The sequence below is a fragment of the Pan paniscus genome, chromosome 1 (genome assembly GCF_029289425.2).
Source record: "Pan paniscus chromosome 1, NHGRI_mPanPan1-v2.0_pri, whole genome shotgun sequence".
Taxonomy (NCBI): domain Eukaryota; kingdom Metazoa; phylum Chordata; class Mammalia; order Primates; family Hominidae; genus Pan; species Pan paniscus.
In genome coordinates this window covers 110,822,800-110,846,002 of record NC_073249.2, presented here as the reverse complement: position 1 = coordinate 110,846,002, position 23,203 = coordinate 110,822,800, and the positions used below count along the sequence as shown (strand labels likewise).

General features: G+C 36.6%; 1 protein-coding gene across 2 annotated transcripts in view; it reads left to right on the top strand.

Annotated features, from left to right (window-relative positions):
- Positions 1-15,769: 15,769 nt before the first annotated feature.
- Positions 15,770-23,203, top strand: part of SPAG17 (sperm associated antigen 17) — a 231,618-nt gene continuing 224,184 nt past the window's right edge. For both annotated transcript variants that reach the window (XM_057302678.2, XM_034929773.3), the window contains exon 1: positions 15,770-16,044. In XM_057302678.2, coding sequence (XP_057158661.2) covers positions 15,958-16,044 — 87 coding nt within the window. In that variant the 5' untranslated portion in view covers positions 15,770-15,957. The remainder of the gene's footprint in view (positions 16,045-23,203) is intronic.

Sequence of the window (23,203 nt, the reverse complement as noted above, 5' to 3'; positions counted from 1 at the left end):
CCTAATATTTACTGAATTTATATGTGCTAAGCACTGTAATAATGTTCCTTTTACCAAGGCTTCCTACAATCTGTTTTTGGCACTATGGGTAAATGGTGTTTTTCATAGTATATGTAAAAATATTTATTGAAGTGAGAACCAGTAATTTGGTCTTCTTTTTGGTGAGTGTATCCCTGTGAAAACTTACAAAAAGAATTTTCTCATTGTGCCTGCCAACCATAATCAGAATCATGATTTTAACCAAAATCATGGTGACAATATGCAATACATGAGGAGGGAGTGACTAACTCAATTTCAGAGCTGCAATATTCTGAATTGGATATTTCAGCTGAACTTAAGTCTTATGAATCTCTGCAAAGCAAAGTTTTGAACTCTTATTTATCTCAGCGTGAATCCCAATTAGCAAGAATTAAATTGTGTAAGTACATGTCTTTTCAGATAAATACGTACCTTAAGGCTCTAATGAAAATGAAAAGGGTAAGTAAAGTAAAAAATATATATTCACTTTATGTAAAGCTGGGAACATTCTGAATTTGAACTTAGGGGTTTGGAAAATATCTGTCCTTTCTCCTTTCCTGAGCTGCTAAATAGAATCTAGTAAGTATAGAACTATTCGTATTACAGTTGTGATTTACAAGTATTTCAGACAGATACTTTTACATCAGCATTTCAATGGACACTGGAAATGCCACTCATTGAGAAAAGTCAGGTATTTCTAGTTTAAGAAAGTTTGACAGGAAGTTGAATAGAGTTCTTCGATTATTCCATACTATGCCTGGATATAAATGCAGAGGCAAAAGGCAATTATAAAGGGAATCTGAATCAAGACAAAATTAGTTTCCCCTTAGCCAACCAAAGAAAATCCAAAAAGCTCCCAGACATTCCTCCACTTGGTTGCTACAACTGGTCTTTCTGTTTTGAAAATCTAAGCCCTAGTACCTTCCTCCTCATGCTTTTCGTACTTTTCTTTTCTGCTCTCTCCTACTTCAAAATGCTCAAGAAATGCAACACAGAGTCATTATACCACCAGCAGCCCACTCCATCTCTTTCTAACCACCCTCCTTCATATTTGTTAGTGCATTGTTCATTTCTCAAAGGCAATGTAGGGCCCAATACACCAGAAAAAAAAAAAAAAAGAATAAATCCAGTGCATAGTTCCACTCAAATCTGAATTTTTATATCTATGTTTTTCCCACAGTAAGTGACTTTGTACAGTTTGTTGCTTAGTAATGTGTGACCTTTGACTAAAGGATTTCCTCTGCCCCACATATGTGCTCAGTATCCCTCTCTCATGTGGTAGATAATGTCTTTGATGGCAATGGCATTTATTCCACGCTGAGATTTATTCAATCTCAGTCTCAGAAGATCCTTCTGTTGTATTTTGGCTTAGGTGTGTTGTCTAATTTTTGAGAGGGAGGGGATTAGGGTTAAAGACCTTGGGCTCTTCCTAGGAATAGTCCTATGGTTGAATTTTTTAGATATTTTACCACCTTATACAGGTTCCCTCCCTTATATCCAAATATTTCTATCATTGGACAGAATTAGTTCATTTTTAGGGTGGAGAAGCAAAGTATAAAAATCAATTTAAGGAAAAATAAATTCATGCAAACAGATTCACATTAAAATATGCATACTTTCTTGGGTGTTATAAATACACATAAGCCTGCAAATATTGAAGCAAAATTATCAGACTTTCACCAATTGGTCATAGGAATTCTTCAATGTGGGGATAATTAATTTAAAAGGAAAGCAGTTACATTCTGTTTCATAGTTTTATTGTTTCATTTTTAAAGCTGCCTTGTCAAGGATAGACAATTTGAAGAAAGATTATAAAATTTATGTTTCTGACGGCATGATACACTAAATACAATGAACAACCTTCCTCTTACAAAATACTTTATGATTCTGAATAAAATAATTTTTAAAAATATATAATTGAGCTGACAAGTATAGAAGGGAATTCATCAAAGGCCAAAAGACAAAGTGAAAGCAGGAAACCAGAAAGATAAAGAAGCATCAAAGTGACCATGAGCTTCCATTTTGGCAACCCTGAGAAAAGTGGAGGGACTAGAGAAAATAGCCATAGCCTCTACACATAGGCAATCTATAGCAGACTCCCACATAGAGCTGAGACCCAAAGGAGTATATATACCCTTAGTAAAACGGAAAACTGAAATGCATACATACATAAATCCCACTCCACGGACAATGACAGCAAAGAAATTTGCTTGTCCCAGCTCTGGAGCAGAGTGAAAAATAAATTTTTCCTGAGATTTCAAGCCCACCTTCACACAGGTTTGTAGTAAGTGATCCACAAAATTTCAAATCAAGAATTCGCATACACATATTTATGAGAGAAAGACATCTTCAATCCAGGCCTGAAATATTTCATTAATATTAACTTATAGAAAATAATAATAAAATGCACAAGGAGACAACAGTCCTTGAATAAGAGTAGAAACAAAGAAGATATATTCAAGCACACCTAATGCTTCTAATGGTAGAATTATCAATTAAGAATATGGAGTAAGTATGCTTAATATGTCAAAAGAAATAAAAGAGAGCAGTAAGTGGATCAAGGAATAAGATACTCTCTAAACAAAGTACCAGGTAGATTTAGAAAAAGTGAATCATATAGATGTACAAGAGCTGAAATTTTAAAAATAAATAAATAAAATACAATAAAATGTTAAACAGCAGATTAGACAGATAAAGAATTCAAAGAACATCATTTTAAAAAAACTATTCATAACACAATTAAATAGAAATCAAAATTAAATAGATAACTGGGGGAAACTCACCCACATTTGAAAACAAAATCAAAATGCTAATAATTCATGGGTCAAAAAATAAATTACAATGAAAATTAGAAATTGTAAAGCACTAAATAATAATAAATCCTCTATATATTAATGCTTGTGATATGAAGCCAAAGTAGCAATTAGAGGGAAACATGAGGGCTTAAATGATTATATTACCAAATTTAAAAGGCTAAAATTAATGTGCTGAGCATTCAACTTTATAAATTTGAGAATAGAATATAGAAAATAAAAGTAAGGAAATTAAAAAGGGCAAAACATAATGAAACAGAAAACAAACACGCAATAGAGAGGATCAAACAAGCCCAAAGTTGTTATTAGAAAGACTAGTAACACTGACAAATTTCTAGAACATTTACTCAAGAAAAAAGAAGGCAAATATAATGACCTTCAGAGTGAAAGAGATATAATGATAGATTTTCAATGAACAGCAAAGAAAAGTATTAAAATCATTAAAGCTTTAAAAGCATGAAAATCTTTTCAGTAAACAGAAAAGAAAAGCATTAAAATCAGAGGTACTGTACAGTTTTGCATCAATAGAGATTGTCTTCATAAGAGAATAACACAGGTCCTCCAATTCGAGATAGCAGTAGGTGATAACAAATCCCATATGAATTTACATGTGAGTGGCAATCATAAGATGCCACCCTAAACAAAGCACCTTGGTAATACCGTATGATTCTTTACATAATTCTATACTCAAAAATGAGATGTGAAAGACCTTTCAAACGTGCAACACAAATGGGAGGTATACTACTCTTATTTAGCACTAAGCCACTCTTCTGCTGGAGTGTTTTAACGAAAGGTGAAAACCCCACAGGGCAAAGAGTTGACGGAGGAGAAATGAGGGTAGAGAGGAAAACGAATGATCAACAGAAAGTAGTGCCATCTTGGAAGTGGGAGAATGGACTATGGTGGGAAAATGCAGAGAGATATGGAAATAGGCTGTTGTGATTGATGTCATTCCTTGGTAGTACCAAAGAACTAAAGTAAAAATGTAACATGTAAACTGGATTCTAAGCTACATGAGAGTAGGGATAGTATCCGCCAGACTCTCTAATCCTCAGTGCTGAGCACAGGGCCTGGCATATAACAGACACTCAACAAAATTTGTTCAATGAATCAATAAGTGAATGAATGAATAGCTAATAAAATATTAGCAGGCTAGAAGGAACCATGTGGTACTGGATTACAGTGGGAAATATCAGTGTGAACTCGTGTTTACCTTAATATAGACACAAATAGATAAAGAAGTAATTTTGTGTATATATATATTTGTGTGTATACATGGGTTATTTCTTAAATCAGTCCACTGAGAGGGCCTAGAAACAAAAGATACTCCAGTAGCAATCAGCATGTTCAACCATTCTCCAGGAAAGAGAACCAGGGCTCCTTGGAAAACTGGCTGCTTCTAGGGCAGGGTCAGGTAATATGCAAGATGAATGAGGCTGAAGCATCTGCAGTGCCAGAAAATAAAGAAAAAAAATCCAATAAAGGGGTATATTAAGGAGACGCAGAGCCAATTAAAAGACCTCGCAAATATCAAAGCTAGGGCAACTGACTGAACAATAAAGTAAATAAATATTATAGTACATTGGGAATACAACCCAAAGGATAAACATTCATGAGTCATTACTGAGGTAAGCAAATGACTGAATAAATAAATTAATGAGGTAGAAAATTTCCCATACAGAAAAATTTCAAGTTATTTATGTAGGAATAGATACTATCCCCCTAAAGCATGTTGGAGTGTAACTTCCCATACCTTAAGGGTGAGCTGCACGTAGTGACTTCCTTCCCAAAAACACAGTAAGGAAAGGTACGGGGAGGGGAGTAACTTTGTAGAGAAAAAGCCTAATAAACTACCTCAGCCAGGACATCAAGGTTAACATCATCGATGTTAATTCATGTTAACAGCATATACCCTTGACATAATGTGATGAGAATGGCACTTCACATCTTTGGTCTTTTTCTCCAACCTTGTAACTCCAGGCTAAGCATGAGAAACACTTCACAAATTATCATACCACCTCAAAATTGTCAAAGTCATCAAAAACAAAGTTTGAGAAATTGTCAGTCTGCAGGAGCCTAAGGAGACATGACATCTGAATGTAATGTAGTATCCTGGGTGGGCTCCTGGAACAGAAAAAGGACATTGGGTTAAAACTATTGGTTAGCATATTAATATTAGTTCATTGTTGCAACAAATATACCATACTTAATTTAAGATGTTACCAATAGGGGAAACTGGATGCGGATACATGCAAACCCTCTGCACTATCTTTGAAACTTTACTGTAAAACTACAACTATTCTAAAATAAAATATTAATGTTTAAAATATTAGCTAACATTTATCAAGGGTATAGTATGTGCTATGAACTGTTCTAATCATTGATAGCTACGACTTTCACCTTCACAACAGTCCTACAATGCAAACATAATTATTCCCATTTCATTTTTAAAAACAAAACAAAAAAGTGAAGCAAAGAGGGGTTAAATAATTTGCTCAAGGTCATCAAACAGCCCACAAGGAGCGGTGAAGGGAATTGAACCCAGGAGAAAGAATGTTGTTCTCTTAGCACAAGATGCCCTCTGAAAGTGCCTCTCAGCCCTGTGATTGGATTCTCCAATTTTTAATTAGCCTCCTGTGTTGAAGAAGGAGTATATGACAAGTTGAACAGCTAATATCAGGAGGAGTTTTAGAAACTGTGATAACAAATAGCTTAATAGGGTTTCAAACGACTACCAGACTGAACGGGGAGGGAGAAGAGATTATGGGTATAAATGTGAGTAACTTAAGCTTTATAAAAACAATTTCCATAAAATGAGGAATTTACTTAGTGGGATAAAATTGGCAATGGTTATTACCCAAAAGTATAATAGTGGAAAATAGCCACACTCTAAAGGATTAAGACAGCTGGCTCAGGTGAAGTGCATACAGTTATTCAAAAATAATCATAAAAGTTTTAAAATGTGGATTATTGGCAAATTGTGTAACTTGATTTTGAACAAAAATAGAAGCCTAAAGATTATAACTAACCAGCTTTAAGAAAGAAAGAAAGACAGACAGGCAGAAAGAAAGAAAGAACCATGGGAGCATAAAGAAGGTACTGCTATTTACAAAACAAAAAGTAAAGCACAAAAATCAAAGCATAACAGACAATGAAATTTTGTTTTGTTTAATATAGTACAGAGTTGAAATATAAGAAAGAGCCAATAAAGCTGTTATTTGGGTGGGCAGAGTTAGAAACAGTTGGCTCCCATAAAGGAAATGGCAGAAGACCTGAACAGATTCATTCAGAAGTGGAGCGAGACAGAGAAACCAGCCTACACCACCACCTTTAGAAGCATTATTTGTTCTGCTGATAGACTTGTGCATTGGCTGAAATTTTATTTTTGAATGAGTCTTTTCTTAACGTTTTCCTTTGCTTCCTACTGTCTGACTTCAAGTGCTTTCTTTTTTCTCATATTCTTTCCTTATATTCATTTTTGTCAACCAAATGGTAAAACTTTTGTTGGACGTTTTCTGAGAATGTGTGTTTGAAAGCGGACAGAAATGCAATATAGGGCCTTTCCCTCAGTATGACATAATCCTTCCTCCCTTTTCAGACTGATGCATTCACAAAACATGCTTAAAGTAGATTTTAATAAGATGATTTCCTTACTATTACATTTTAAAACTTAAAAGATGCCAGTGTTGTGAAAATTTCTTTACACTGTGCATAGAAGCCAGTGCTCACTGATATCTTTAAAAAATTACAGGCCGGGTACGGTGGCTCACGCCTATAATCCCAGCACTTTGGGAGGCCAAGGCGGGCAGATCACGAGGTCAGGAAATCGAGACCATCCTGGCTAACACGGTGAAACCCCGTCTCTACTAAAAATACAAAACAATTAGCCAGGTATGGTGGCGGCGCCTGTAGTCCCAGCTACTTGGGAGGCTGAGGCAGGAGAATGGCGTGAACCCGGGAGGCGGGGCTTGCAGCGTGCTGGGATAGCGCCACTCCAGCCTGGGCAACACAGCGAGACTCCGTCTCAAAAAAAGGAAAAAAATTACAAATAAGAAAATGTATACAATAAAAACTGTGTATTGTAATAGATATGATTTTCGCAGTTTACACGATTTAAACAAAATTTTTATATTTTAGGGATACATAATATTTGCACATATTTCTAGAGAACGTGATATTTTGATACAAGCATACAATGTGTAATGATCAAATCAGGGTAATTGGGATATCTATTACCTCAAACACTTATCATTTCTTTCTGTTACAAACATTCCAATTCCAGTCTTCTAGTAATTTTGAAATATAAAATTAACTATAGTTGCCCTATTGTTCTACCAAACACTAGATTTTATTCCATCTAACTGTATTTTTGTACCCATTGACCAACGCCTCTTTATTCCCCACCAGTCCCTACTACCTTAATCAGTCTCTGGTAACCATAATTCTACTCTCTATCTCCATGAGATCAATCTTTTAGCTCCCACACTTAAGTGAGAATATATAATATTTATCTTTCTGTGCCTAGCTTATTTTGCTTACTGTCCTCCAGTTCCATCCATGTTGTTTCAAACAACAAGAGTTAATTCCTTTTTATAGCCAAATAATATTTCATTGTGTATATGTACCCCATTTTCTTTATCCACCAATCCATTGATGGACACAGGTTGATTCCATATGTTAACTATTGTGAATAGTGCTGCAATAAACATGGGCATGAAGACATCTCTTTAATATACTGATTTCCTTTCTTTTGGATATATACCCAGCAGTGGGATTGCCAGATCATACAATAGTTCTGAGATTTTTGAGGAACCTCCATACTGTTCTCCATAGTGTCTGTACTACTTTACATTCTCACCAGCAGTGTACAAGATTTCATCTTTCTTTACATCCTCACTGGCAACTGCTATTTTTTGTCATTTTGATAAAGCCATTTTAACTGGGGTGAGATGATGTTTCATTGTGATTTTGATTTGCATTTCTCTGATGTTTGGTGATGTGGAACAATTTTTCATATACCTGTTGACCATATGTATGCCTTCTTTTGAGAAATGTCTATTCAGATCTTTTGCTCACATTTTAATCCAATTATTTGACATTTTAAATTTTTTTTGCTATTGAGTAGTTTGTGTTCTTTATATAGTCTAGCTAACAATCTCTTGTCATTTAAATAGTTTGCAAATATTTTCTCTCATTCTGTGGGTTGTCTCTTCACTATTGACTGTTTCATTTGCTGTGCAGAAGCTTTTTAACTTAATAAGATCACATTTATCCCTTTTTGCTTCTGTTGCCTGTGCTTTTGAGGTCCTACTCAAGAAATCTTTGCTTAGGCCAATGTTCCAAAGCATTTCTCCAATGTTTTATTCTAGTGGTTGTCCAGTTTTCCCAGTGCCATTTATTGAAGAGACTGTCCTTTCTCCAGGGTGTTTTTGCAGCCTTTGTTGAAAATAAGTTCACTGTAAATGCATGGATTTATATCTGGGTTCTCTATTCTGTTTCATTGGTCTGTGTGTTTTTATGCCAGTACCATGTTGTTTTGATTACTATAACTTTGTAGTTTAGTTTAAAGTCAGGTAAGGTAATATTAATACCTCTGTCTCTATTCTTTTTGCTTGGGGTTGCTTTACAGCAATTCAGAGTCTTTTGTGGTTTCATATAAATTTTAGGATTTTCTTTTTCTATTTCTGTGAAGAATGCCACTGGAATTTTGATAGGGATTGCACTGAATCTTTAGGTCACTTTGGGTAGTATGGACATTTTAACAATATTAATTCTTTCAGCCCATAAATCTACCACATATCAAACTATCAGAAATGTAATTTTTTAAAAAAATCACTCTTACAGATCAGTTTGACCCAAGAACAGTAGGAAAAATTACCTTCATAGGAAATGCATTCAAGTGAATGTAGCTAAAGTAGAGTAGGTAACTACTGCTGACCTTTTCTTCCCTAAATCCAGCAAGCATTTTTCAGTCTTTCTCACTTGACCTCTCAGTAGCATTTAACACTGCTGGACACTCCCACATTTTAGAAATGCTCTCATCCTGTCCTTTGGCTCCAGTGACACACCTCTTTGGTCACATATCTATTTTCTTTCTCACAACCACAGTCTCCTAAAGGTTCAGCTCTAGATTCTGCTCCCCTGTTCATTTGGTGGTCTCTCCAGGCAAACTCAACCTCATATGCTGATGATTCACCCATGTCTATCCCTGCTGTGAGCACCAGGCCCACATATCCAATTGCCTGAGACATCTGGATGTCTCAACGGTACACACACTGAACATGTCTAAAACCAAAATTATAATTTCCTCACCTACCACCCAACCCCTCCAGAACCTTCTTTTTCTAGCATTCCCATCCCTCTAAATGGCAACACCGGTCAACTAGGAAATACAATTTTATTTAATCAGATAAACATTTTCTTACCAAGAGATGAATATAGTATAAAATACTGAGAAAGAGCATTTTATAGTTATTAGGTAAGCAAATGATCTGTGAGCTTGAAATATAGGAGGAAATGAAGTAATTGGGTCCTACTGAATGATAACCCCTTCTCAATAAGTGGGGCACTATGGTATCCTACAGCCTTTGGTTGGGGTTCCCTCCATAACAGGATATTACACGAAAATTGGAATCTAGCAAAGCAAAATTAATTCATGGAACTATGGTTTGGCATACATGGTAAGACAGAAAAAGGTGAGTAACACAGTTGCATTTAACATTTACAAGATCATAGTCAGAGACAAACTTCCTAGGAAGTCATTTGGAAATCTTCCTAGTGGTATTCTGAATTTTTTGAAGAAGGCTGAGGGTTAGGCTGGAAAAAGGAATGAGAAGTTGAAGACGGATGGGTAAGAAAAGTGGTAGACACCACTCTTCACCTAAGCCTCATATACAGTGCTACCAGGTCCTCAGAGCCCCATTACCAATCATCTGTTCTCTCCAAAAGAATGTTCCATGATCTGGCATAATATTACTTGGTGTAGTCTGTTAGATTGGAGTAGGTTTACCTCAACTATAGCTTTTGGACCTTGTATACAGCAAAAAGAAAGTTATTATTTAACATAGCACACATTTATAAGTAACAGACATCTGATAAAACATTAAGAAATCAAACATTTAGGTAAGCATTTAGAGAAATAAATTACATGAGTTATGGATTTTGAAATGGTTCCCTAAGGATTCAGGGCAAATCCCTTCACTGAAGATATTAAAATTAGATTCAAAGAAGGACTTGAGAGAACACTAGAGTGAAAACTCCCACACTAACAAATATGAAACAGATGACTTTTAGCTTTGTCTATTTTTACTATGTACAGTTGTTATTTTTCTGATTCATTAAATGTAGATTTGGTATTCTAAACTTTCTCACTACAAATAACATAAAAATTAAATCAACAGCACTTAATTATGGTTCCAGACACTTATAGATATATGACAAGACATTCAAGGCCAAAACTATGAACTCCAAATACTGCTTTTATCACTGACAGAAACTGAGGATTCTTAGGGTAGTTCTTCTCTGGAAAGTGATCTACTCCCAGGCTCCCCAGAATTCACACGGGATTACAAATTGCAAGCACTGCAGCTGATTTTAATTGCCACAGTGATGCATAGGGAGAGATGTGATATCTGGAGTAACTGGCTTCTAAACAATGAGGGGTTTTAAAGATTAAAGTCAACACTTTAAATAGCACTCAAAAATAAATAGGAAGCTAATGCTGACCATAGAATGCAGGTATAATATTCTCCATATGTTTTGGACCCTGTAGCTGAAAGACACCTAGCCCTTTGTATCACACACAATAAAAACTCAAAGACAGGGCATTATAGCACTCTATTTTGAAGGTTAGAAATGCAAAGATCATGGTGTGAACAAGACATATGTATACCGAGAGGTGTTCTTGGATGTAGGATACCAACTGGAGAAATCAGTAGACATCTGTGAGGCCTTCTTAACCCAAGGCAAGTTGGTTGCTGCAGCTAAATGGATTTTGAATACCTGGAATCCTGGCCTAGAAGTGACTTGGTCTATAGTTCCTGCTGTTACCTGACAACAATGGAAGTACTGGATGCATCAATAGTTGGCTAAACCTTTCAAGTATGAAAAGTAATATGGCTGACTTCACACCTGAGTAAGAGTGAATTATAAGATCAAAGCATAATACTTGAAGAAATAACTTATTTAGTAATCATAGCCTAAAGAAATCATGCATCCCTGAAAGTGGACAGTCTTTGGTAAGCTAAACATATCAAATGCAAACTCATACTGGAAAAACTAAATCAAACAAACCAGGAGTAACCCTGCCAATGTGAAAGAAAATTTTCCAAATAGTATAGTTTTGTTTTAGCCACTGACATATGGGAAAATTTATGTAGTAAAGTATATGCTTATAAAGTTTCAACTTATATTTAGTGGGGGAAACAATTTATTATACCAAAAAAGCATAAATGTATGACAGATGGTAATGCTTTTTTTCTGTTCTTGGCAGGGTCCTTTTTTGGCTGAATGACTTTTGCTGCTTCAAATTGTGAACATTGTCATTCACACCTATTTTCTGAAATTAAACAGACCAATTCTATGATGAAACCCCTTATAAATTTGGTTACTGTATAATATCTTCCCATTTTGTATCATAAATTATCTAGAGCACCACTTTCCCTAGAATAATGGAAAAGGCCAAAACTGGGCAAAAAGCATTCTGTAATAAAACCTTTATTTTAAACTCCTTAAATCAATTTTGGAAAACCTTTTATATTTAAATGTTTTCTGGTAGGACTTTACCAAGGAAACTATAAAAGATTATATTAGAAATACACTCTTCCATTCTGAAATATTTATTTTTGGCTTTTAAAATGTTCAACTCCTTTAAATCATTTTCAAAATTATAAATTATGTATATGGATAGCTAGGTGATGGATCTAGTTGGTTTATCTTCTGAAAAATAGGAACATTTTTTCCTAAGTATAGGTGATATAAGACTAGTTCCTTGTATTACTTAACTATGCAAACCATTTGTTTAAAGTAAGAAATTTATTTACTAGATAAAGAAGCGAAAGAATGTACTGTATATGCAGATGGAAAGCAAGGTAAAGGGTGAGATCGAGATCTCACTAGATGCATGGGGTAGTGGGGAGGCAGGGATTAGATCTTTCTGCCTCTCACAGTGGCCAGCATTGTGTATTGCCTCCTTGAAAGTAACAAGGTTTTTCTCTCAGGCAGTTTCAGAAAGGCTGGCTGGTGTTAGATTTATTAACAGGTGATTCTCAGATGAAAATGATAAAAAATGTTAGGGTAGTTACGGCAACCCTTGCTGCTGTAGCAAACTCCAGTACTTCAGCAGCTTTAAGAAAAATGTTTAATTCTCACCTACATAATAGTCCCAAGCAAATGCTTTTGGTGGGAGGAGCAAGATGATCTTCAGGGGAAGGAGAGACCTCTGTGTCACAGCAATCATTCAGAGATTCAAGGTTTTCAATGCCACCCCAATATCAAGCAAAAAGGGCATGAAGAATGCTGGGAGACATTTTTCAAGGCCAGGCTTGGCTAGAACTCAGTCACATGTTCACATCTAAGAATAAGGAAGGCCAAAAAATGTCTGACTCCCATATTAGGAGAAAATAAAAGGAAATGTCTGATGAACAACTGGATAGTTTCTGTCACAATAAATATTGCAAACATCTTACTGCTGCCAATATTGTGGTTGGACAGCTGTCACTTGTTAAAAAAAATGGCTAGTGACACTATCTCTGCAATTTCTAAATAACATTTAATTTTACTTTTTTTCTGCTTATTCTATTTTTTCCTCTTCTTATCTGCAACGTATTTTATTAATCATCTGCTAGTGATCTGGCAAAACTGATTGCAGGTAATGGTTTATTTTGAAGTGTGCGTTCACATTCAAGAAGAAAGAATATTAGTAATGTAGCGAGACATGCACAAACAGCTAAATTTTTAAATAAAATATCCCGGAATGCCAACAAACTTTTTACTACGTTTTAAATAAAAAGGCAGGACTTTTTTCCCCCCAGTTTAAAACTATGAGAACTTAATCAAAATTTAGAATGATCTAATTAATGATTAGGTAGATTTTTTTTTTTTTTGGTCTGAAAGAGACTCAACTTTATTTTCTAGCCATAATACAAAGAAAATTTTCATCTTACCAATGCTGAAAAAATTTTGGTGAGGAACAAAATTTTGGAGAAAATGCTATGAAAATTAATAGCAGCCTCGGTGTTGTTATAGACTCTCAGGAAAATTCTTTTCTGGCAGATCTCTCTCTGGCATTACCATGCATCAGTTATTTTATTCTCATGACAAAAGAGGGCTTCCAGATGTAAATTATTTAGCCTATGGCCAGGCTGCCATAGGATCTATCTATTCCCTCCCAAGAAGATGAACTGTATTTATTCCAGCAAGAAATAAAAACTCGTATTTTTCTGTAAAGTTTCTGTGAAAGACTGTTTCTAGAAATTATTTTTCTTTAATACAATGGTCCCTTGGTATCCACAGGGAATTGGTTCCAGGACCCTTCACATTCTCTGATAGAAAAATGTCTGATATTCAAGTCCCTTAATGATGTGTCTGCATTTCGTTCCTGCCGGTGGGTTCATGGTATCGCTGACTTCGAGCATGAAGCCCAGGCTTCCACGGTGCTATAGCTCTTAAAGATGGCATGGACCCTGTCCGGGTGCGGTGGCTCACGACTGTAATCCCAGCACTTTGGGAGGCTGAAGTGAGAGGATCACGAGGTCAGGAGATGGAGATCATCCTGGCTAACACAGTGAAACCCCATCTCTACTAAAAATACAAAAATTAGACAGGTGTGGTGGTGGGCGCCTGTAGTCCCAACTAGTCAGGGGGCTGAGGCAGGAGACTGTTGTGAACCCAGTCTGCCTCCGCTGGGAGGCAGAGCTGGCAGTGAGCCGAGATCCACCATTGCATTCCAGCCTGGGAAACAGAGTGAGACTCCATCTCAAAAAAAAAAAAAAAAAAGATGGCACAGACCCAAAGAATGAGTGGTAGCAAGGATTTTTGTGAAGAGTGAAACAGCAAAAGCACAAAGCTTCCACAGCATTGAAGGGGACCCAACAGGTTGCCGCTGCTGGCTGGTGGTGGACAGCTTTTATTCCCTTATTGTCTCCGCCCATGTTGTGTTTTTGTCCTATTAGAGCGCCCTTTTTTCAATCGTCACTACGATTGGCTACTTTTAGGATCCTGCTGATTGGTGCATTTTACAGAGTGCTGATTGGTGCATTTTACAGAGCACTGATTGGTGCATTTTTACAGAGCACTGATTGGTGCATTTTACAATCCCCTTGTTAGCTACAGAGCACTGATTGGTGCATTTTTACAGAGCACTGATTGGTGCATTTTACAATCCTAGCTACAGAGTGCTGATTGGTGCATTTTACAATCCTGTTGTAAGAAAAGTTCTCCAAGTCCCCACTCAACCCAGGAAGTCCAGCTGGCTTCACCTCTCAATAAAATGGCCTAGTATTTGCACATAACCTACGCACATCCTCTCCTACACTTTAAATCATATCTAGATTATTTATAATATCTAATATTATGTAAATGCTGTAAAATAGTTGTTATGCTGTATTTTTATTTGTATATTTATTTATGTTTTAATATTTTGGCTCCAAAGTTGGTTAAATCCAGGGATGAAGAACTGTGATGATGGGAGGGCTCACTCTAACTATATTAAAGAATTAGGGTGGAAAGATAAACTTCCTTTCATGGTCCAAATTACGAACAAAAGTTTAAGCATCATCATTAAAATTTCCCCCCAAATGAAAAAGGATGCTAGTGGCTGGATAGCACTATCCTCCTTCCCTCAATTTATTCCTCAAAGAAATTAAAAGGGTTAGCAATTAAAAGGTTTAGAACATCCCCCGTGGAAGGTCACCCGTTCATCAGGTTGTGCCCAGGGAAATTAAGTTTCTGGCTTGCATCACCTCACTCATCTGGGCCACTGGGATAACTGAAGCATCTCACCTCTAGGCAAAGTGCAGGGCCTTAATGGCTAGTTAAGCCCTGATCAGTGCTGAATTCTATATGACTAATGAGACCGCAAGGCACCTTTGGTTGCGCTCTGCCCCAGGGTGTCCTCAAATTTGTCTCACTGCAATAAAAAACAAAAGTAAATCTAGCTCCAGAAGGGGGTATCCCTCATTTTGGCAGGCCTAAAACAGTAGTAGACAGCAGTGTAGCAGTTATGCACACTAGATCTGTGACTCAGATAATCCTGGGATCTAATCCTGGCACCATCAATCAGACACTGTGGGAATTGGATAAGGTGGTTGTGAGAATTAAATGAAATAATCTTGTATATAGCATATAACCAGTGCCCAAGAAACAATGGTTTTTATTACTATCATTATTTTGGGAAACTTGTCCAACCAGGATATTTTAGATATTCATGAGTGCAGGGTGGGAAAAAAGGGGAAAAAAAAAGTCTACTTACCAATCAATAAAAGGCAGTTTAAAGGACTGGAGCTGTTTGGGCAGATAAGTACATTAATCCCACCTACAGTTAGATAAGGGGTCACGTGGAAGGGTGATTGGACTTGTTTAGTAAGGCCCCAGAGGCGGAGGCTGAAACAGTGCAGAGGGTAGAGGTCAAGGAGAGACAAATATGGATTCATATAAGGAAGCATTTGGGGCAGATTAGAGCGGTTGGGAAAAAACGGCATGGGCTGCCTCCTGAAGGGGTCAGTATTCCAATCTTGGTTACTCAGGATCGGAAGAAATCTTGATGGAGGAGTCCTGGATGGGATTCCAGAGATTTTGAGTTTCTAGACAACGCCTCAGACCGTAGAAGAACGTAGCCCGACCTGCCGAGGCCAGCCTCGTCCTGCCCTCCTCCAGTTGTGCAGCTTTCCTGCTGAAAAGTCCTAAAATTTGACCTGGGGACTGGGAACCCCGCCCCCAAGCTGCCGCGCGCTCTGAAACTCCGTTGCTGTGGAGACGGAGGCGGTTGACCCAAGGATTCTGAACGGGGTTGGGGGAGGGGAGCCGACGTAGTTCAGGAACTGGGCGAGGCTTCGGTTACTGTGGTAGCGGGGACGCTTAGGCAGGGCCTGCGCCCAGTTCAGAGGCCAATGCTTCTCCCGTCCTTTGCATGGCACCCAAGAAGGAGAAAGGAGGGACTGTGAACACCAGTTCTAAGATATGGGAACCCTCGCTCATAGCTGCACAGTTCAATCAGGTGAGCCTTGAGCCCTTTAAGCCCTCCCTGCCCCCGGCAATGCCAGAGGCCCGGCCAGACCCTCCTAGGCGACGCCTTAAGGCTCGCCCTCTCATCCGTATCTCTCCGTGGCCTGATGGTTCCAGGACCCAGGGTCCCAGGGACAGGAAGTGCTTGATAAACGAACGGAACTTAAGGGAACACCCAGCAGGTGAGTCAGTGTGATTTCAAAGGTTGGTGAGAACTGCGTAGTGGGGAAGAGAGGAGGTGTCGCTCTGACACCTCCAGAACCTTTTCAGTGAAGTCGTCCAGATGGCACTCCACAATTGTACTGGAATTCCTTTTATGGACTTTTTGTTTTCTCCTGAAACCTTCTAAAGGATGAGAATCGCATCAAATCATCTGTGGCCTGGCCCATAGTAGGGCTTTAATAAATGCTGAGTGAAAACAGACACGGAGTGCCTAGAATTACACTGTATTTAGTACAAGGGAGCCTTGTATAGATAGGAAAAGATGATTTTTTAATATAATGCCCTGATCCCACTATATTAAAGTTTTGACATATTTTTAAGGTGTAGGAGATCAGAGCAATGAGGGGTTGGCGGCCAACTTACCCACAGAATGCCACAAAGGCACCAGGCAATCTACAAACCACCTACCACAGGACTTCAAAGTGCATGAGATCCCAGAATTCACTGGCTCCCCACCCAGCTTCAGTAAATGAGGAGCCCAATAGCTCTTGTCACCTGCAGCTGGAAATCCCCTTCTACATTAAGCTGTTTCTACGTACAAGTTAGCATTTGGGAAGAGAAAAGTTGTTTCTGGAAATTCCAGCCCGCCATTATGAACTACTTTGAAAAGTGGGGAAAAAAAATTTTTTTTTTCATTTTATATATGTCTGTATGGTGCACTAGAGAGTTAGTACTTAAAGGGAAAATGGATCTAAAGTCTTGTGTTGCCTTCATGAGAAATTTTTACCTGTCTTTATTTTCCACTATAACTGTTTTTTTTCCTATTAACAGTAATTCTGTTTGATAAGGAAATTAGTCCTGATGAAGAATTTCATGAAAGTAGTTATGATACTCCTGATGCTGATGTGATGTCATGGAATTTTGGGTCCTTTCTATAACTGTAGTAATGCTGGATGTCAACTCAGTAATCCCCAGTTACATTCTCAAATTCTCAAAGATGTTTTTCAAAGCACTTTGTAAAAGCACCCTCTCTTTTGCTTTTATAAGTCAGCGCTAGCCAAAATAATTTTTTCTCCATTTTCTTTGAGATTGTGTAGGCCAAGTTTGGTCTTGGAGTGAACATTTCTCCTTGAATTATAAACTGCTGAACAACGGAGTTTGATGGAGGTGCTGACACTGCATTAGCTTTAGTGTTGCAAATATGAAGCTATAATTTTCCTAGTTGAATGGAAAACCTAAAGGCACTATTTGTCCTTATGGCTTGAAAACCTGAAATAATATTCAGCTTTCTTGATCCTACTCAAACAATATAACTTCAATAAATCTTATGTATTAATAGAAAGAATTTTAACTCAAAGTAATATGTAGTTTTAACTATAAACAGTGAACTCAATTTTCTTCAGTTTGTTGGAATACACATTTTCTTATTGCAGGAAAAAGACAACTACCCTCCACCTCCTCTCACATTTTTCTCTGCTTGATTTCATGTCTGATCTAAAAGAATAATTCCCAGATTAACCCAGCAGTTCAATGCCCAGAGGCGTGCCCTAACCACCAATGAAACGGACTCTGAATTTAGGTTATAGATGACTGTGGGTGTGTGAATTTTGAGCACACGTAGTGTGCTCTATTGTTTTAGTATCCAGAGAGTTTCTTTCCATACACTTGTTACTCATGTCCAAGTATGTGTGGTTGAGTGTGTGTGCTAGTGTGTGTGTTGTATTATGTGTGTGTGCTGGGGGTGAGAGAGAAGGAAAGAATTCCTCCAGTCTTCCATAAACAAGTTTTTAGAAGTAACTCATTGGATAACCCAAATCAATAGTATTTTTGAACTCATGTTCATGTTGGGTAGGCTTTAAAGAGAATAAACAAGTTCACATTTTGGTTTTATTGAATTTACCTTGTATCACTGTCTCAGGTTGTCCTTTCAGGCTGGAATAGTTATCAGTTGTTTCATACATTTTAGTTGGTTTTAAAATATAAAATGATAGCAAATAATACAAAGCATTCTATCACTAAGCACTAAATGATTAAATAGAGACTAGAGGTTAGGAAGATGAATATGGGCTGGGATAGTCAGGAAATGATTTGTAAAATATTTGCCTTCACCTGGGCTCTAAATAATGGGTGGAATTTGAACAGGTAGAATGAAGAAGCATGATTATTTTAAGTAGGGAGACTAATATGTGCACCAAGTAAATCTGACACATTTAGATTGGGAGAAAAATGTACGTTAGACCACTTATGGGTCTACGTTGCTCCTAAATTAATTCCGTCAAGGAAATGGTCATTTACTATCTTTGCTATCCATATACCAAAATATTTAACTTACTGATATGAGTGAAATATCACATCTCAAATTATATAAAAAGAAAATAGGCCGGGCGCGGTGGCTCACGCCTTTAATCCCAGCACTTTGGGAGGCCGAGGCGGGCGGATCACGAGGTCAGGAGATCGAGACCATCCTGGCTAACACGGTGAAACCCCGTCTCTACTAAAAATACAAAAAATTAGCCGGGCGTGGTAGCGGGCGCCTGTAGTCCCAGCTACTCGGGAGGCTGAGGCAGGAGAATGGCGTGAACCCGGGAGGCGGAGCTTGCAGTGAGCCGAGATCGCGCCACTGCACTCCAGCCTGGGCGACAGAGCGAGACTCCGTCTCAAAAAAAAAAAAAAAAAAAAGAAAATAGGTACATTGGTAATAAGATAAAAATACCCTTTTGTGTTAGTATGTATGTGACATAGACATTATATTTATGATCTCTAGCAGCATTAGAAAGTCAAAGATGCCTTGGTATCATAGAGATTAAAATCTTTCCATGCAATGGTCAAGGCAGGCTCTATTGGCCACAGTGATAGGAAGAAGTGTTAACCTTAGCACTCGGTACTATTTAAACAATATTAATTCCCCATCCTTCCCTCTCCTCACCCCCTGGAAGCTGCCATTGTACTTTCTTTCTCTCCAAATTTGACTACTTTAGGTACTTCATGTAAGTGGAATCATGTAGTATTTGTCTTTTTGTGACTCTTATTTTTACTTAACATAATGTCTTCAAAGTTCATTCATATTGTAGCATGTCTCAGAATTTCCTTACTTTTTACATTTTATTTATTCATTCATTCATTGATGGGCACTTGGGTTGCTTTCACCTCTTGGCTGTGGGTGTGCTAAAATCTGTTGGAGTGCTAAAATCTGTTGGAGTCTCAAAATTTTGTTTTGAGATGGGGTCTGTGTGGCCCAGGCTGATCTCAAACTCCTGGACTCAAGCAATCCTTCCACCTTGGGCTTTCAAAGTGCTAGGATTGCAGGATTAAGCCACTGTGCCCGGATTTAATTTTTTGAGGAACTACCATATCATTTTGCACAGTGGCTACATCATTTTGCATTCCCACCAACAATGTACAAGGATTTCCATTTCACCACATCTGTGCCAGCACTTTTTAATTTTTATTTATTTATTTTTTGGTGAGGTTTGTTTTTGTTCATTTTTTGGTTTTGTTTTTGATTTTTTAATAATAGCTGTCCTAACAGATATGAGATGATAGCTCACTGTGGTTTGGATGTTCATTTCTCTAATGATAAGTGATGTTGAGTGTCTTTATTCTTTGTCTCTTGTAACAACTTTTGACTTAAAGTCTTTTTTTGTGTATAATAGTTGCTTAACTTCCCCTGCTCTCTCTTGGTTACTATTAATATTTGCATGGAATATCTTTGTCTGTTCCTTACTTTCAGCCTATGCATATCCTTAGAGCTAAAGTGAATCTCTGCACACAGCATATACTTGGATTCTGAGTAGTTTTGTTTTTTTTTTAATCCATTCTGCCAGTCTCTGTTTTATTATTGTAGGGTTTAATACATGTACATTTAAAGTAATTACTGGTATGAAAAGACTTACTTTTGCCATTTTATTATTTGTTTTCTATATGCCTGACAGATTTTTTGTGTCCTTTGTTACCTCCATTGGTGCCTTTGTTTAGTTGATTTTTTTTGTGACAGGTTTAGAATGCCTTTTCATTTTCTTCTGTGTATATTCTATAGATATTTTCTTTGTGGTTACCATGGGGATTACATATAACAAAATTATAATAATCTGTCTTAAATTGATACTAACTTAATATCAATTGTTTATATAAATTCACTTTACAGCTTCACTTTCTGCATGACTTATGATGTCACAAATTACATCTTTATATACTATGTACCCATTAGCATAGATTTATAATTAATTTTATACATTTTTCTTTAACTCCTGTAGAAAATAAAGTGGATTTGCAAATCAGATTACAATAATACTGTTAAAAATAAATTTGTCCATGCATTTTTTTACCAAAGAAATTTATATTTTTTATAACTTTCATTTACTATCTAGCATCCTTCATTTCAACTTGAAGGACTCCCTTTAAAATTTTTTTATCAATTTTATTTTTGTATTCATACGTAATAGAGGTACACATTTTAGAGGTACATGTCATAATTTAATACAATCATATAGTTTGAAAAGATCAAATGACTATAAGTAGGATATTCATCACTTTAAATATTTGTCTTTTCTTTATACTAGAAACATTCCAATTATTCTCTTCTAGCTTTTTTGAAATATATGATAGATTATTGTAAATTATAGTCACTCTACTGATCTATTAAACACTAGGACTTATTTCTTCTATCAAACTCTATATTTGTACCCATTAAGCAAACTCTATGCCCCGGCTTCGCTACTTTTTCCCAGCCTCTGATAACTGTCACTCTACTCTTTATCTTCATGAGATCTACTTTTTTATTTCCTACATAAGAGTGAGAACATACGATATTCATCTTTTCCTTATTTCACTTAACATAATGAACGCCAGTTCCATCCTTGTTGCTATAAAGGACAAGATTTCATATTGTATGGCTGAATAGTATTTCATTGTGTATATGTACTGCATATATACAGTTTTCTTTATTGATTCATCTGTTGATGGGAACTTAGATTGATTCCATACTTTGGCTATTGTGAATACTGCTGCAATAAACATGGAAGTGCAAATCTTTCTTTGATACATTGATCTCATTTATTTTGGCTATATACCAAGTAGCAGAACTGCCGGATTATATGGTAGTTCTATTACTAGTTTTTTGAGGAATCTCCATACAGTTTTCTATAGTGTCTGTACTAATTTACATTCTCATCAGGAGTATACAAGAGTTCCTCTTTCTCCACATCCCTGCCAACACTCATTATTCCCTGTCTTTTTGATAAAAGCCATTTTAACTAGGGTGGGATGATATCTCATTGTAGTTTTGATTTGCATTTATCTGATGATTAGCGATGTCGAGCATCTTTTCATATACCTTTTGGTCATTTGTACATCTTTTTTGAGAAATGTCTATTTGAATCCTTTGCCTATTTTTAAATCAGATTATTTGGGGTTTTTTCCTATTTAGTTGTTTGAGCTCCTTAAATACCTGGTTATTAATCCCTTGTCAGATGGATAATTTGCAAATATCTTCTCCCACTTTGTCTTTTCACTTTGTTGATTGTTTTCTTTGCTGTGCAGAGCTTTTTAACTTGATATGATCCCACTTCTCTATTTTTGCTTTGGTTGCATATGCTTTTGAGGTCTTACACAAAAAAATACTTGCCTAGACCAATGTCCTGAAACATTTCTCCAATGTTTTCTTCTAATAATTTCATAGTTTCGCATATTAGATTTAAGTCTGCAATCCATTTTGATTTGATTTTTGTATATGGAGAGAGACAGGGGTCTAGTTTCATTCTTCTGCATATGGATATCCAGTTTTCCCAGCATTTATTTCCCATTTATTGAAGAGACTGTCCTTTTCTATTGTAAGCTCTTGGCACTGCTGTTGAAAATGAGTTTACTACAAATTCGTGTATTTATATCTGAGTTCTCTATTCTGTTCCATTGGTCTATGTGTCCATTTTTATGCGAGTCCCATGCAGATTTGTTTACTACATTTTGAAATCAGGTAGTTTGATGCCTCTAGCTTTGCTCTTTTTGCTTAAGAATCCTTTGGTTCTCCTGGGTTTTGTGTGGTTCCATGTAAATTTTAGGATTTTTTTCTATTTCTGTGAAGACCGTCATTAGTATTTTAATAGGGATTGCATAACTGTAAATTATTTTGGATAGTATGGATATTTTTACAGTATTAATTCTTCCAATCCATGAGCATGGGATATCTTTTCTTTTTGGTGTATATCCTCTTCAATCTCTTACATCCGTGTTTTCTAGTTTTACTTGTATAGATCTTTCATTTCTTTGATAAAATTGATTCCTAGGCATTTTATCACTACTGCAAATGGGCTTACTTTATTGATTTTTTTTCAGATTGTATGCTGCTGGTGAATATAAGTGCTACTGATTGCTGTATGTTGATTTTGTATCCTGCAACTTTACTGAATATATCAGTTCTAACAGTCTCTTTGGTGAAGTCATTAGATTTTTCTAAGTATGAAATCATGTCTGTGAACAATGCTAATTTGACATATTTCTTTTCAATTTGGATGTCCTTCATCTCTGTCTCTTGCCTAATTGTTCTGGCCAAGATTTCCAGCATTATATTGAATAAAAGTGGTAAAATTCAGCATCCTTTTCATCCTATTCCAGATCTTAGAGGAAAGGCTTTCCATTTCTTCCTGGTCAGTATGATTTTAGCTGAGGGTTTGGCCTTTATCATTTGAGGTATGTTTCTTCTACACCCAGTTTTTTATGGTTTTCATCCTAAAGGGATGTTAAATTTTGTCAAATGCTTTTTCATCATCTATTGAAATGATCATATGTGTTTTGTTCTTGGTTCTATTCATACAATGTATCATGTTTCTTGATTTACATATGTTAAGCCATCCTCACATTCCTGACATAAATTCCACTTGATAATGGTAAATTATCTTTTTAATGTGTTGTTGAATTTGGTTTGCTAGTATTAGGTTGGTGCAAAAGTAATTGTGGTTTTGGCCATTTTTTTTTTTTTTTTAATGATATTTTTC